General features: G+C 37.9%; 2 protein-coding genes across 2 annotated transcripts in view; both read right to left on the reverse strand.

Annotated features, from left to right (window-relative positions):
* The window catches only part of man2b1 (mannosidase, alpha, class 2B, member 1), a 16,227-nt gene extending 14,275 nt beyond the window's left edge, over nt 1-1,952 (reverse strand). Inside the window, exons 1-2 of the mRNA XM_015374015.1 lie at nt 1,842-1,952; nt 1,522-1,624 (exon numbers count right to left, since the gene is read on the reverse strand). Coding sequence (XP_015229501.1) covers nt 1,522-1,624; nt 1,842-1,952 — 214 coding nt within the window. The remainder of the gene's footprint in view (nt 1-1,521; nt 1,625-1,841) is intronic.
* A 3,893-nt stretch (nt 1,953-5,845) lies between these two features.
* Nucleotides 5,846-15,430, reverse strand: part of LOC107084252 (E3 ubiquitin/ISG15 ligase TRIM25-like) — a 10,653-nt gene continuing 1,068 nt past the window's right edge. The window contains exons 2-9 of the mRNA XM_015374005.1: nt 14,261-14,356; nt 12,289-12,369; nt 11,537-11,689; nt 9,230-9,389; nt 9,004-9,042; nt 8,129-8,188; nt 7,966-8,043; nt 5,846-6,739 (exon numbers count right to left, since the gene is read on the reverse strand). Coding sequence (XP_015229491.1) covers nt 6,186-6,739; nt 7,966-8,043; nt 8,129-8,188; nt 9,004-9,042; nt 9,230-9,389; nt 11,537-11,689; nt 12,289-12,369; nt 14,261-14,356 — 1,221 coding nt within the window. The 3' untranslated portion in view covers nt 5,846-6,185. The remainder of the gene's footprint in view (nt 6,740-7,965; nt 8,044-8,128; nt 8,189-9,003; nt 9,043-9,229; nt 9,390-11,536; nt 11,690-12,288; nt 12,370-14,260; nt 14,357-15,430) is intronic.

Consider the following 15,430-nt stretch of genomic DNA (forward strand, 5'->3'; position numbering starts at 1 on the left):
CTACGTGAGTTTTAAAATATCGGCATATCGGATATCGGCCAAAATCCCAATATCGTGCATCCCTAGTTTAAACACAGAATAATCAAGAGAAAGTAGAGGAATGATTTTACTGCTGAATTTTAAAACCAGTCAATGCTTTGAAACAGGAAGAAAAAATAACAGAGAAGTACTACACTTCTACTAACAAGCAGAAGTACCTCAACCGATTCCCTACTCTTTACTGCATTGTCAATTTAAATTATTCTAAGGAGCTATTATTCTTAAACTGCAAATATTTTTGTTTTGTGTGTTTTTAAATTTCTTGATATATTTATGGACTGATACCAACACCAGTATTGGACAAGGCCCCGATCCAGCACTAACATGGTGGTATCGGCATCGGTGAGTACCAACAAATAGAGCACTGATACCATTTTGAGAGCCAAAAGTTTATTCAACTATTGTCACCCATTCCAGGCAGGCAATAAAAAGTTCTACTGGTTTCACTTTGCATTAGTCTTTTTCCTGCTTTCCAAAGGTTGGCAGCAGCTGGACAAAGCCATGATGGCAATTATTTTACTTACAAGTAGTATGCAGTTCCTCATATATACACACATCAATTTCAAACAGATGATATCGGCAAATACTGCACAGCCAGGGATCGGTAACACTAATAAATAGATCATATTTCCAGTTTTACCTTCCCTCCACTGGCTGCTTTTACATTTTATAGTGTCCTCATTTGCTGTGAAATTTACAAATGCCCATATACTTTTCTGAGCTGCTGCATCTCTATAAACATACTTTGATCATTATTGTCACTCAAAATTATGCTTAAACTCAGGAGGGACTGTGCTTCAACTATCGAAGCTCCTAAACCGAATCAAATCCATCTGTTAAAAGTTCATTGTCTGCTTTTAACTTCTTCTTAAAGCCCATCTACTCTCAAGTAGTTGTATCTGGCTTAATGTATATAAATGAGTTTTTGTTTGTCTTTTTTAATTCATTAACTGGGCTGATATGGTATCATTCACCCATTGTAAACGGTGTTTAATTTTTACTCACAAAAGCAGTTTGGTCCATTTACAACAGAAGAGGATTAGGGCCACTGAAAAAATAAAGTTAACTGATTTTTACATTTTATTTCAGTTTAATATGGGAAAAAAAATCAGAATTCTGCGGGAAAAAAGTCAGAATTCTGAGATTAAAGTCGGAATTCTGAGAAATAAAAGTCGGAATACTGAGAAAAAAGTATGAATTCTGACTTTTTTCTCATAAGTGGAAAAAATATTAAAAAATCAGTTCTTTTTTCCGAGTGGCCCTAATCCTCTTCCGTAATTTACATGTTTAACAGTACACATAAACTTGAATTAAATGTTAAATATTGAATTAATAAGTTCAATATTCAAACTAATATATGTGGTCAAATTGGATTTTCCTGTCTGGAAATGAAAAAAGGCCACCAAAGGAAGGAAGTCTTTCTCAACCTTGCAGAAAAGACAGGATTGTTGAGACAAAGCATGTTTTTGATTGTGGACTGACCTCCATAGAAGTACTGGTCCACAGTCTTCAGCCAGCCCACGTCGTCGTGTGTGTGGGGAACCAGGTGGACATTCAGCATGCCAGGCTTGGTGGCGTGACATGACTGCAGACATAAAACACAGTTTATCAACATAAAAGGGTTAAGAACCAAAAGTGTTAAACACGAATAAAACCTGGCATGCTAACTAACGTCCCAAACTAAAAGCTCACATAAGGAATGAGTGAAAGTGAAAATAGTCCGTCAGCCTTATTTTAGTTTAAAAACACAGAATTAAAACTTCTTCAAACAGTAAAATCAGACTAGAACTGTAATGAACGACCTGGTATCCGCAGGCGGTGCTGGTGTCTCTGTTCTCCTGACCGACAGGAAAACTTAAAACCCCGCTGAAGACAGACAGAAAAGCGACCAGCAGCAATAAGTAGGCCGCCATGTTGCAAACTAACATGAAATCATGTGATACATGTTTATATCAGGTATGGTCACGTGATCAAATTCCACATGCGACATGGGTGGCTAAAACCCTCAATTCAGACTGTCAGGCACAACCGACGACCCGATCTTCTATAAAATTCTTCTACTGTAGCAAATTCTTTGGTAGTTTGCACCTCAATGGTTCTTTAATAGATTGTATTACATTTTTTCCGCATTTATCGGCATTAATTGCATTTAATTAAACGTGTAGTTTGAGTTTTATTCATGGGAAAGGTCCTAAAGGCCCGTATTCAAATGAAAACCGGTTTCATCAAGTTATAGTTTTGTGAAGTGGTGCATCATCATGATTCAATTCAGTTTTCAATTCTGTTTATTCACAACACACGTCATCTCAAGGCACTTTACAGTTCACCAGATCAAAAATTTTAAGTTTTCTATCTAAGGAAAACCAGTTGATTGCATTGAATCATTCTATCAGATGCAATCCTTCACATTAAGCATGCTTGTAGCGACAGTGGAGAGGAAAAACTCCATTTTAACAGGAAGAAACCTCCAGCAGAACCAGGCTGGTTCTGTGAGCGGCCATCTGCCGAGGCCGACTGGGGTTCAAGGAGACAGAAGCAGAGATACAAAAAGGAACTGTAAAAGGCGGCCCCGTCCAGGAAACACACAGCCAGGCAGACGAGCGCCGAGCCAACTCCCATGTCAGAGGATGAAGAGGGCACATCCAGCATCCAGCCAGTCACACTCAGAGAAAAAGGACAATGGAAAAACAGGCCGATCTCCAACATCTATAAACAAAGGTGTTGATGGCAGCAGCACAGCTGCTATTTCTCTCCAGGGCGGCATCACAGCCAAACAGGTACAGATGAGGTGAAGTCACTATGAGAAAAGGCAGAGAGACCATAATGTTAGAAATTTAACTAACACATTCTGCAGAGTGATGAAAAATTATGAAATAGGGGTCCCTATGTCCTCCAGAAGTCTAACCCTATAGCAGCATAACTATAGAGATAGCTCAGGATAACCTGTGCCACTCTAACTATAAGCTTTATCAAAAAGGAAAGTTATAATGTTAATTACAAAGGACTAAACCTATAAAAAGTCTTTTTATTTGTTAAACATTTTAACAAGTGTAAAATACATACTGGAAAATTCACCAATTTTATTGTAGGGCTAAAAAACTATCAACATATGAGGCTATGAAAAACTAAAAGTGCTGTTGCTGAATAGTTTATTGAAAACTTGCTAAGTTAAAAACTGGCTTTGAATAGATGAATCATTAAATAAAACAACTGACTGAATATCAATATTGATGGGCAAGTAAGGTTAAATTTATATGACCTTAAAAGTCCTCATTTAAAAGTGTGAACAAACACACACTTGACAAAATGATGATTATGAACCTCTTCAGAACTCAATTAAATTTCATTCAAGCTAATTTCAAAACAGCCCCACTAAAGAAGGTAAATTAGAGCTTTTTTGGGCATCTTTGTTTCTGCAATTGTTCAATGAGGCTCTATACAAATGAACAACTATGTCGCATGTTCTGTTGTTTTTAGTCAGCCTTAGTGCCTTAGTTAGTCCTTAGTGCTTGAGTAGGCATTTTGCCAGGCATCGGATAATGATTTTTGGATAACAAAACCAAACAAAGAACTTCTCAGCAGAATTCCTCTTCTGATAAAATGCTGAGTTTTAGTTTAGATGATTGTTTGTCACCGGATGTTTTTAGGGTCCCTGTACTTTAAAATGAAATCTGGATGAAGACAAGGGTTTTGCACTGCTTGTCAAAGACTATCTAAGAAATTTTGAAGGGAAACCTTCAAAATCTCCTAAAATCTAAGTTAGACGTTTTCATTTTAGAAGCTTTAGGTTTAGACACTTTGGTCGAACGTGCATCAGCATCAGAGGCAATGATACAGAAATCTCAGCAAATAGATAAAGAACAATGGCTTTCTCCTGATGGGGACAGAGACATTGCTTTTTTACCCCTAAGGCTGATAACAGAAGAATGTTTAACAAGTTTGAAGGAATTTACACACACTGCAAAATAAACTGATGAACCAAGCACGTATGTTTGGTTATATTTAGACTTCTCCAGCTATATGATAAGGCAAAAAGACATTTTAGCTTTAGAAGTACTGAAAATATAACATTTATAAAGACCATTTTCATTTCAGTGATTCTTATTACAGCTATACTCTTATTCCTTAGCTGTAAATGCACAATGCCTCTTCCTTTTTCGTCCTACACAATTTGTATATTAAGAATACCTATTTACGCTGAATCAGTTGTACAGATGTCTTGGGAAGTTATGAAAATTAATTTTGCTTCTGGACTTATCATGTATATTCATATCCCTGCAAATACACTTGCTGGTAAATGTTTTCCTGATTCTTAAGTCAAAAGGCTTTTTATAAAAGACATACAAAAACACTGCTGAAGCTTAAAAAAAAGCTCTTAGTTGGAAAGAGGTACATCCAGAATCTCTGCTAAGTTTAATAAAACAGTTTTCCAGATGTTTAATCTAAAGCTAAAAATATATAGTCAGTTTGTTTTATTTTATTTATTATTATAAGAACAAGATTACAGAGAGATTCATTATATGGGTAATATTATGCAGATAGCAGAAGCAGTAGCTGGGCTGATATGGTATCATTCCTTGACATGCCTTCAAAAAACGTTGATTGTATAAGAATTTTTCTCTTTAAATTGTATTAAATCACTTTAACTAAAATAGCACAATTAGTTTAATGTTTTTTTTTTAGATAATAAAAACCAACCGATTGCATCGAGTCATTCACTTTAGAGGATTTACTCCTCCTAGAAGGGAGCATTCTGTAGTTGACTCTACAGCAGTCCCTGCTGCTCAGCATGCATGCAGCGACAGTGGAGAGAAAAAAAACTCCCTTTTAACAGAAAAAAAAATCCAGCAGAACCAGGCTGGTTCTGTGATCAGCCATCTTCCGAGGCCGTCTGGGGTTCAAGGAGACTGAAGAAGACCAAAAAAAGGAGCATAGAAGCACTGATTTATAAGTACTTTCTATGTCAGGAAAGGTAACAGTGAACAAGCTTCATAAGTGCTTCCGTCTAGGAAAGAAACTGTTAGACACATGAACTATGAGCTGGTTTTCATATTTAAAGGATAAAAGAGAGCACACAGAGGTAGAGTCAGAGTAAAAGCTGAGTTAACAGCTATGTTTGTATCTTTGTAACTAAACAGTAAATATGAAGTAACTCCTAAGCAGCTGAAATACTTTTGTTTATGGAGAATAAAAAAGATAAACCCATCATGCAAAGCAAGTCTTCCAGGCAGACTACACAACTTCCTCCTGGCTGTACAGAAAGGACGCTGACATTTTTCCCAATTTATTAGAATCCTTTGGCTTTTATTCAAGGTATTTTGCTTTTTTAAAAGTACAAAAATGAGAGTGAAAATGTCCTGTTTTGTAACTGAAATGTGTTAATTTCGGACAGCATATTATTCAAATTCCAAATAAAACAACTTAAGTTTTTTTTTTTTTAAGAATCATATTGTTAAAAGACATTTACATATTGGAGATCTGATTCTCCATGTTAAGTACCCTTTTTCTGCTAAATGGACATAAATCTTTGAAAGTTCATAGAGAGAAAAAGCACACGATAATATAGAATAGAGCCGAACGTTTTACTAATCCTCACAAAAAAAGACATGACACAGTTGTTACAGTTTCACAAAAATCTGTATAGTTTATTAAAAGTTAAATTATACATAGCAGAAATAAAGTACTTACACATTATTTGGAAATTCTTTTTCATTGCTTCTGTTTCCACATGCATTAAAAAGAACCCAGCACATTAAAGCCTTTACTAAGGTTTAATGCCATTTTTAGCCCTTTCATTTGTTTTTTAATTGTAAAATTCTACCTTCCTCATTCCAGTATTTGGGTTTTCTGGATTGTGACCAACAATCCCAGCTAATTGGCTAACAGCAGTAATAAATCTTTGGCTGCATTTTGTATCAAAAATATGGTTTATATGATTTGTCCATTGAGGTTTTATTAGAAAAACAAAAATCTTTACCTGTATTGACCAGTGCAGTTAAACATTGAGATTTTTTCCTAAACATGTAATAAATATAATAACTTTCACCATAGAAAAATGTTATTTTTAAAAGTAAACATTATTTTCTTGATTGTCTTTGGTTATATTTTTTTAGTGTTGACCTCCCATAGCACTTTGTTTATGCCCTTTAGATCCTACCCCCATTAGCTCCCTCATGTGGGCAGATGATTAAGGTGGAGTCCAGATCCAAACGGAAAGCCGGGTACAGCGGCTGAGAGAACCTGCAGTGAAAAGTGTGAAGCAGCACCACCGTGTCTGACACACTGTAGAAAGACAATGCCCCTTTCTGCCGCTCTATAAGCACGCCGATCCTTGGGCAGGGTGGCGCTGCCACTGTGGTCTTGCGGTTGTCGTGCCACGCAGAGTAACCTGTATGGGTACACCTCAGCCGCCAGGAGTTCTCGTTACGCCCGAGCAGGCAGGGCTTTCCACCACCTTTGCGTCCGATTGACAGCGACGTGAGGCCTATGTCGACCCATCCGCCTCCCCTCCACTCTACCTCCCAATAGCTGGCGGCGCTGAACTGACCCTCCCTGCACAGGACTTGTGCCACTGAATCAAAGCGATGGGGGTGAGGGGGGTAAGGCTGCGTGTCTTCGCCACAGTGGGCCCCCTGAGGCCCCTCAAGGAGGACCAGAGTGGGGTGGGCGGTGTAAGGGTCCAAGGAAAGACGACACGAAACTGGAGACAGCAGAGAGGGAAGTAAATAAGCAGTTGCAAAGGAGGATCTCTACATTTTTATGCTTCTTGTTAGGAGGCATTTAAAAAACCTATCTAAACATTCAGATTTGAAAAGATGGAAAATAGTCTGAATTAATTGGCTTAGAAAGGAAACTACAGTGCAAAAAAATGAAATCTAAAACTTCTTAGAATACGTACATTTTCTTTTCTGGAATTGAGCAGGTAAGTGAAACACTTTCTCAATAGAATAGGAGAATCTACATTTAAAAAACAATTGAATTGTCTTATCAAGGGCATATTATCTAATTATCTTATTTAAAGGGTAGAAATATTAATCCCACTGACATATCATATTATTTACCTGCACCAATTAAGGGTTAATACACATATTCTAAGAAGTTTTTACTCATTTTTGATTGTTGTTTTAAGTTATACAGCGAATATGGGAGGATTCTATGTGATCCTATATAGTTTGCATTCATCTCATTTTACTTTAGCTTGAGTTCCTGGGAAATGGAGGAAAAACTTCTTAGAGGCTAGGACAGGAGATTTAGGGCGTGGTTCATCTTCTAGCAGTCTATAAAATCAGCCATAACAAAGTGGTTCATACTGAAGTGCATTTACATGTTTAAATGGCCCAGTCAAAGTCCAAACCTTAATGCAATACAGAAGCTGTAACATTTTAATAGACACTCTGCATCAAAGCTTGAACTATTTTGAGAAATGCAAAAAGAAGATTTGCATGGTAAGTATATCATTGGGAAGTGTCAGGCCCAGGGGTGATAAATCAACCAGTACATCAGAAGACATTCGTCACTGATGGGACAAAATGCTGTGCATTACCTTACTCCTCCACAACATTCATTTTTAATGCCTAACAAGGTGCCAAAACACTGACACATTGTCAGCTGGAAGAAGCAGAAGCACTGGTCTTAATGATAAAGCAGAACGTCATAAATACACCATGATTCTCATTTATTATTGAAGGAGGTCTAGACGAGGCTCTCTGATTTCCAAGCAAGATTCTCGCTATGTAGTAAATAGAAGCGTGGAGGGAAGAAACAGAGAGGAATGAAATGGTGGGGGGGGTCTGTTTAATTTCCTGACAATGATTTTCCTCAGGCGGCTCTGCATGCCGTCTCTGTGATTATTCTTCTCAAACTGTATCTGAAAACAACACTGTGAGCATGAAAACTGAGCACAGGTTCTTCACGTGAAGCTCTTACATCTGAGTAAAGCCGTCCTCATCCTCTGATCAGGTGGCTGCAGGCACAATGTGGACAGCGGAAAGGAAAATGGAAGAGCTGAAATAAAGGAATGAAATCCAAATGTTTGTTATGGAATCTTTGTTTCATAAATGTCCAAGATGCTCTGTCATCTTCCACATACCCCTATTGTTCTGTTGCCCCACGGATTGGCATTGCTGGGGTTTGGAGTTCCTCTGGCCACCTTCCAAACACAACAAAGATGACAGCACTTAGTGGAAGATAAAAAGGATAAAAAAAACAAACAGAAAATCCTGATGATGGCATATTATAATGTGTTGCTGTAAACCGATGGATGAAAAGTGTTTATTTGTAATCCCAAAGTCACATCTGGGCAATTGGGCTCAGTTTCTTTTTAATGATACCATTTTGCTGCCAAGTGTTTTACACCAAATGCTGATATACAGCTGCAACTGTATTATATTTGCACATGCAATCTATTAATATGTTCTTCTAGAAACAAAACAAAAAAAACAACAAGAAAAAACAAACTCTAGCTTAAAATATCATAGAATAAAATCTAAGTCTTACTTTATAAAAGTATAAAACAGACAAAATGATGCTGCATCAGTCTGAAATGGAAGTAGGAGTGTTGTTCATGATTAGAAATCCCTGTAGATTGTCAATTTATGTCAAATCCAAGCTTAGCTGGAACCAGAATCAGTCAAGTCAGTTATGTTTTTAAAGGTTTTTCAGATTAAGCTTAATGTTTTAACAATAATGCATGTAAAGACTGATGGAGTAAAACACAAATAAACTATTTCCATCAGGTATTACCAAAAAACTATTTAAAAAATGAGGTGAAACTCCAGACTTGGAGATCCAAAGATGAGCCACAGAGGGTCATGTCAGACAGCGCCCTCTTGTCCCCAACATTATTATTAATTAATGATCACAGCGTTAAATGTCATGTAAAATCCACTGACATGACTCTCCCACACAGGGCAGGACACAGTGGAGTGTGTGGGTGCATCTGAGGATCTTGTTTCTCATGCCTACCGTTTAAAAGCTCTCCTCCGGGGACATAGTTCTCATTACCTGGAAGAAAAACGACGCGTCAAACTGAGGGAAATGTGCCAGTCAGCCCAAAGCAAGCATTCAGTGTATATCTGCATCCTGTTAAAGCTGATGGGAACTTTTCTAGATAACACCAGGGCTTTTGTGAGTTGCATTTCTGTACCGCTTCAGTATATTTAGTGTCTATCCCCTTCAGGGTGTAATATACCTGCACGGCTGATCTTGTCCACCTGCTCCCTGCAGACATCCTCAATGCAGCTGCGTAAGTGACTCAGAGCTTTCCTAGCATCGCTGAAGGCCTCTGCAGGCAAGCTGAAGGTTTTGTAGTGTTGATCTGTGATGGGAGGGATGCAGAGCAGTGGGGCGGCCTAAGCCAAAGGTAAAAACAGAGAGCGGAAAATTACACCTGCCCTCCCTCCCTTCAATCCTCATTAGTTCCTCTCATCCATCCTTCCTCCAGTATCCGTTATCTGCAGGACAGATATCTGAGGATCTCTGGCTGAGGAAACACTTCCTAATGGAGTACATTTGTGGTTGCCTGATGTTTTCCATGTTTTCAGACAGAGTAGGATTCTCAGTGCAAGCTAGAAAAAATAACACATTATAGATGGAAACCTTTAAATAGTGAAAAAAAAGAGCATTAAATTGTTACAAACACACCAAGGAACATGTGGTTACAAAAAAATAGATAAAATAATAAATAGATGTGGTTTTAGTCAAATTAAAAAGAATGCAATTAAAATGTATGCTGGTAGTTTATTTTTCATTGCTCCTTCCATTATCTGTTCTTCTTTTTCCATCTTCAAAGTGCTGGTGTTTCTTTCCTGTTAGTCTTTTTGTTTCCAAGTAAAAAGAGGCGAGGGATGCTGATGTCATTTCTGTTTCCAGAAACCTTCTCCTCAGAAGTCGGATCCTATTTTTATTTGGAAAAACAACCCACCAACCATGTTCCAGATCAGTTACCTAGGCAGTTCCAGGTAGCATTAGTTCAAGGGCTTTTCTTAAAACAAAGTCTTCTTTTATTTACTTCTAGCTAAATAAAATGAAGGGCCGCTTCTCAATTCACAAGAACGCGAGTACGGACTTGTGTCCTCGCCAAGTATGTTCTTGAGAAGAACACAGGAAGGTACCTGCATTTTACCTCCTACTATTAATAGTCTCTAGATAATAATACATTCTTACCTTTTTTATTTAGTATGGAATAATAATAAACACAGTCAGATAAACACAAATCAAATCAAGATTTTTCCAAATAAAATCGCCATCAGAGCCAGCGGTACTTCACACACGGCTATGCTGAGAGAGAGCTGCTGTAGACGGGCTAAAATTTGCCCTGGCTGCGGATAGCCTCAGGTCCGCTGGTTGCCACGGTCCTCTCAGCATCTGGACTTTTTTTTAAATAACGAGCTAAATCAGTAAATGGGCCATATAGTGAAGCTTAAAAGTATAGTGTTCTTACCTAAATTTATTTTAAAACGTACTCTTATAGAACAATGGCGACAGAAAAGAGAACTTTCAACTTAACGGTATTGTGGAGGATTTTCGCCAATTTTTTAAAAGACCCGCCCTCTGCACTTTCCCTCCTGAGATGGAACGCCTATGAAACGCCTGCTACAGAATGCAAGAGCCCATCTCTCCGCGTACACGTTCTCCTTAAAAGTTGCTGTTCTCATAGCTAATACAAGCTTACTGTGCCCGAACGTCCGGCCTAACCCGCCCTAAATCACTATATAGAGCAGGGACTATATAGTAGACTTTATAGTGAACTCTGTTAACTTACCATTCAGACAGATAATCACTACTTTTTGCTCTGTTGGTAACGTAACTCCTCCTCCACTGCACGTTGCCTGCTCCATCTCTGTCGGTTAGCGTTTGCCTATGGCGACAGCAGGCTGCTGTGACAGCAAATCCCATAATGCTTTGAGAGGAGAGCTGTCTCAATGCAACGCATTCTGGGATACATCTGCCTCTTCTGAGGCCTTTTTTTTCTCCTTCTCATACACTTCGTAGACACTTTTTCTCTTACGACGCTCGGCCATTTTCAAAGAATCGCGGTGAGAAACATGAGCTTCAACGACTGTCTCACCATAAATCTACGCCTGAAAGTGCGCAGAAAAAGATAGCTAAAGGGACGAGCACGTAGGACGGCCTTACGTAAACATATCATCAGAATGATTGACAATTAGGAGGACCATTTATTTAGATGATCCACCCGGAAATAAAAGATCGCCCTCTATACCTTTAATACTCTGAGCTCTGTGAGCGCTCCACTGGAAGCTGCTGCGGTGCATGCTGGGGCAGCTTTCAATCTTGAGAAAACCAAGTCTGCTCTGATGCATGCTCGGTAAAGAGGGAGGGGTGAGAACAACATCTGAGGACTTTGACTTCTTGTTCTTGTGAATTTGAACAGTACTGGGGCTGAGGCTGGTGACGTTTCATAAGCCACTTGTACATGAGAATGCACAAGTGCCCATATTGAGAAACGGTCGAGGATTTCTCCAATTTCCCTTGTCACCTGCGACAGAGGAACTTCATCTTCGGTTTGCAGCAGCTGGCTGATCTCCCCATCTCTCTTCCTCAGCTCCTCCAGGTCCTTCTGCAGAAGCTCGATATCTTGCTGCACTCTCCCGACAGCTGCTCGCCCTTTTGCTTCCAGCACAGCTTGAACCTAAAACACATAAACAGATATATTACCAGACATGGCAGGATGTAATAGACGGTGCCTTCCTGGAATATGATATGTATTCAAGACAGGTTTTGCTCCTGTATTTTGCTTCATCCATCCTTCTATCAATGAACCAGAAGAAAAGCACCAACAGCAGGATGCTGCCTTCATCAGGCTTCACTGTAGGAATGATGTGCTTTGATACAATATGGCAGGGAAGCAGTGAGATTGTCTTCTTCTAAGAAAAGCTTTGGTTCCCACCATTTTGTTTAATAAATGGTAGCTTGAACAGAAAACTGTGAGAAGTCCGAAGCTTGGAAGACTGTTTTAATAAACGAAACCTGTTTTAGGCATCCTCATCATCCAACATCTTATCTCTGAACTATCTGGGGTGTTTCCTGAGGAAAGAACATAAATGCCTGCAGAATCTCATGAACAGTAATAGTACAGATCACTAAAATATTTACAGATATGAATTCAGAGAGACCATTTTTCCTTTCCTGAACCTTTACCAACACTTAGGGTTAGTATATTTGTGTGTACTGCAGCTGTTAACCCTCAGCACCAGAATGATCTCAAAACCTTTCACTTCTGCTTCTTACCTCAGCTTTAGTTTTCTCCAGGCGGTGTGCCATCTCAGTAAACAGAGCTTCACTCTCCTCCAGAACTGCTGTGGATGATACCTAAAAAAAAAAAACATCTAAACAGTGAGGCTGATAAAAAAAGAAAAAAGTTCAATAAACTCTATTCCGAAGAGTCTTTATAGCAAACTTCGATCTGTGTTTTTAGGAGCTTCAGCCTAAACAGCATTATTTTCAAATGTAGATTCAAGTCTTTATTTAAGTTCAACCAACATGAATTTATAATTTGGGACATCAGATAAAACATAGATGGGCTGAGTTGAGAAGTTGTATCCAGATGTTTTCCTTCATATACAAATAAAACAAACAAAATGTTTTTCTCTGAGTTAACTTAAAAAAAGATCAAAAACACTCAATTACTGCAGTGGCGATTTCTCATTGAATACTAGGGAGGCTGAACCTCCCCTGTAAATTTCGTTAAATGTATTGGTAAAATATGCATTGTCAAACTTCATACATTTAGTCATTAAACTGTATTAAATATGCACTAAAATACGCCTTATTTCATGAGTATGTTGCGTATTAATCAGCTATTTTCAGCTCTTGGAAGCAATCTCCCCTCTGGTCAGGAGGAGCTCGATTCTGCCCGTCTGTCTCTATGAATAGCGAGAAAGTAGAGCCCTGATTTAGTTTTTTTTTTTTTATTTCCTGGATGATTATCTGATGCGCTCTTTCAGTAATTTCGGTAGATGGCGAGGTGGGTTAAGGTTTCTGTTCTATTTTTCTGTTTAGTCAATATGTTGATGGCTCTCACTGTCGTTCTCTGGGCTCTCAAAGCCTTAGAGATGGCTTGGAAATCCTTCCCAGACTAATGGATGTCAATTATCTATTTTCCGCACTGTTTAGATTTTTTTTATTAGGCCTTAATTCCCTGTTGTCAAGAAGGGTCTATATAAGTGATTTTTTTTGTGTGAAATTATTCCATAATTGTTGTTTGTCACATATTTTTGACAATTCTACGAGCAGTTTTAATTGATTAAGGTATTTTTCTTTTTTAAACCATTAACTGTACTCTATGATTATCTCTAACTGAGAATCAAATTTGTCAAATAATTTGAAACAGTGACATGTGTAAGACGGGCAATGGCAGAAATCTATAACTTACATCAGTCTCCCACAGCGTTGATGTCAAAGAGCCTATTCATTGAAAAAGCTTCCTGGATGGGAAGCGAAACGTCTTCAAACTTGGAAACAAAATCCAGTGGAGTTTTGAACTTTTTTGGAAAGAGTCTTCAAACTTATTTTCCTCATTTCAAAGTGAAACATCTGTCTTTTATTCCCTTATAATTTGAATATCAACCAAAACAAAAGGTGCAGCCTATTTAAAGTGATTATACATTTTTTTTTTCAGAAATAGATTGTTTAAAGTCTCTATCAGAGCTTTTTTCTGCAGTTTGATTTTAGATCCTCAACAGTTCTACCAATAAAGTCTAATAAAGACTAGTAGTTACAGTCAACGTGCTTTTTCTTATATTAGCTCCTACACATTTTTGCATGCTAAATGTGTTGTTTTTTTTTTCTTTAGCAAAACCTTTATCCAATCTAAACTTTTATTTCTTCTTGCTCATCTTTTCCAACCAAGTTTGATCTACAGCATTTTTAACTGCAATAGATGAATGAAAGAAGATGCAATAACAAGAACAGCCCATCATTTATTATGAACCTTGTATATTGTGTTAGACTCTCGATCACCTTTCTACAAACTGTTCCCTGTTACAGAGAAACCTGGAGGCGTCAGATAACAGCAGGTCATTTATTCCTGGTTAATTCCACTCAGGCTCAAAGACACATTTTGAACTCTTGAGACGTCCCCTTCACATTAGTAATTAGTAAGTTCTTGGAAACTCTTCCCCACTGATGAAAGACAATGTTCACAGAACTACTGGGCTAACATAGAGGAACAGGAACGGTGTGAGTCAGTTGCCTTGGTTACCTTGAGGGACTCCAGGCTTTGTTGCAGCTCTTCTTGGTTTCTTTCTCCAGTCCGTATCCTGCCCTGAACCTTCTTCTGGGACTCCTGGAGCTGGAGCTGAAACAATGACACACTAAGCCAAAACAAGGCTTTGTTTTTGGTCCACTTTATAAAGCCTCAAGCTCAATGCTATTTCTGACATTTTGAATTGAAACAGCTTCCTGGATGGGAAGCAAAACATCTTCAAAATTGGAATAGTTGATTACAAGTTGATTTTTTTTTTTTTTTTTTTTTTTTTTTTTTTTTTTAACTTTTTTGGAATTATACAGTCATCAACATTACCTTAAGTATAAAAAGGTACACTGAATTAGCCTAAAAAAAATTATTTCATTCATTCACAGTATCATATGAGCTATGCAGTTGCAGGTTTTTCAAAAGGATTAACTAACTTGCAGTCATATTCAGAGAAAGACAATACCCTGCAACGCCCTGTGAGTTTTTCCAACATATTTGGACATATGAATCCCTGTATTATCTTAAAAAAAACATCTAAAATAAGAATTTTAAACAATGTCTGCTAAATGTAATTACAGCAAGAGAGCATCTGGTGAGAACTTATAGGACATTCTCCAATTTACTTCTAATTAAAATACCTAAACTTAAAAATATCATAGATATATACACCTGGAGCTCACTCTTTGTACTGCTGCTCAGCCTTTTGTTTACACTCTCAGAAATATATTTTGGTTGACTGTTGAGGTGAAAGTGAAGCCTATGGTGTTGAAAGAGCTGTCAGGTTGACTTCATGATAAATGTGCTGTTAATCAGGAGGGAAAATTAGTTTGAGGACTAATTGGAGAACTTTAAATACAACATGCCCACAAGATTGACTTTTTTTCAGGTATGGAAAAAAAAATCCTCTGGTGCTAAATTATCTTCCATTCAAAACATATTAATTGATTAAAGTTAAGTAAATCTATGGGATTTGTTTATTCTGCTCATTTGAATCATTCAGTATTTTGGTATATCAGGCCTGCAGTCCTGGCTGTCGATACAGAGGGGTTTGGTTCAGGGCGATGGAGCAATCATGACTGGCATAATCCACATTTTATTGTCAAAAACAGATTTATTCACAGTCTTAAGGGAAACAAATATAAAATTTTGTTCCAAATCTACTTCTATTTGTGATTT

Source organism: Cyprinodon variegatus, unplaced genomic scaffold (assembly GCF_000732505.1).
Source record: "Cyprinodon variegatus isolate N-32 unplaced genomic scaffold, C_variegatus-1.0 Scaffold96, whole genome shotgun sequence".
Lineage (NCBI taxonomy): Eukaryota > Metazoa > Chordata > Actinopteri > Cyprinodontiformes > Cyprinodontidae > Cyprinodon > Cyprinodon variegatus.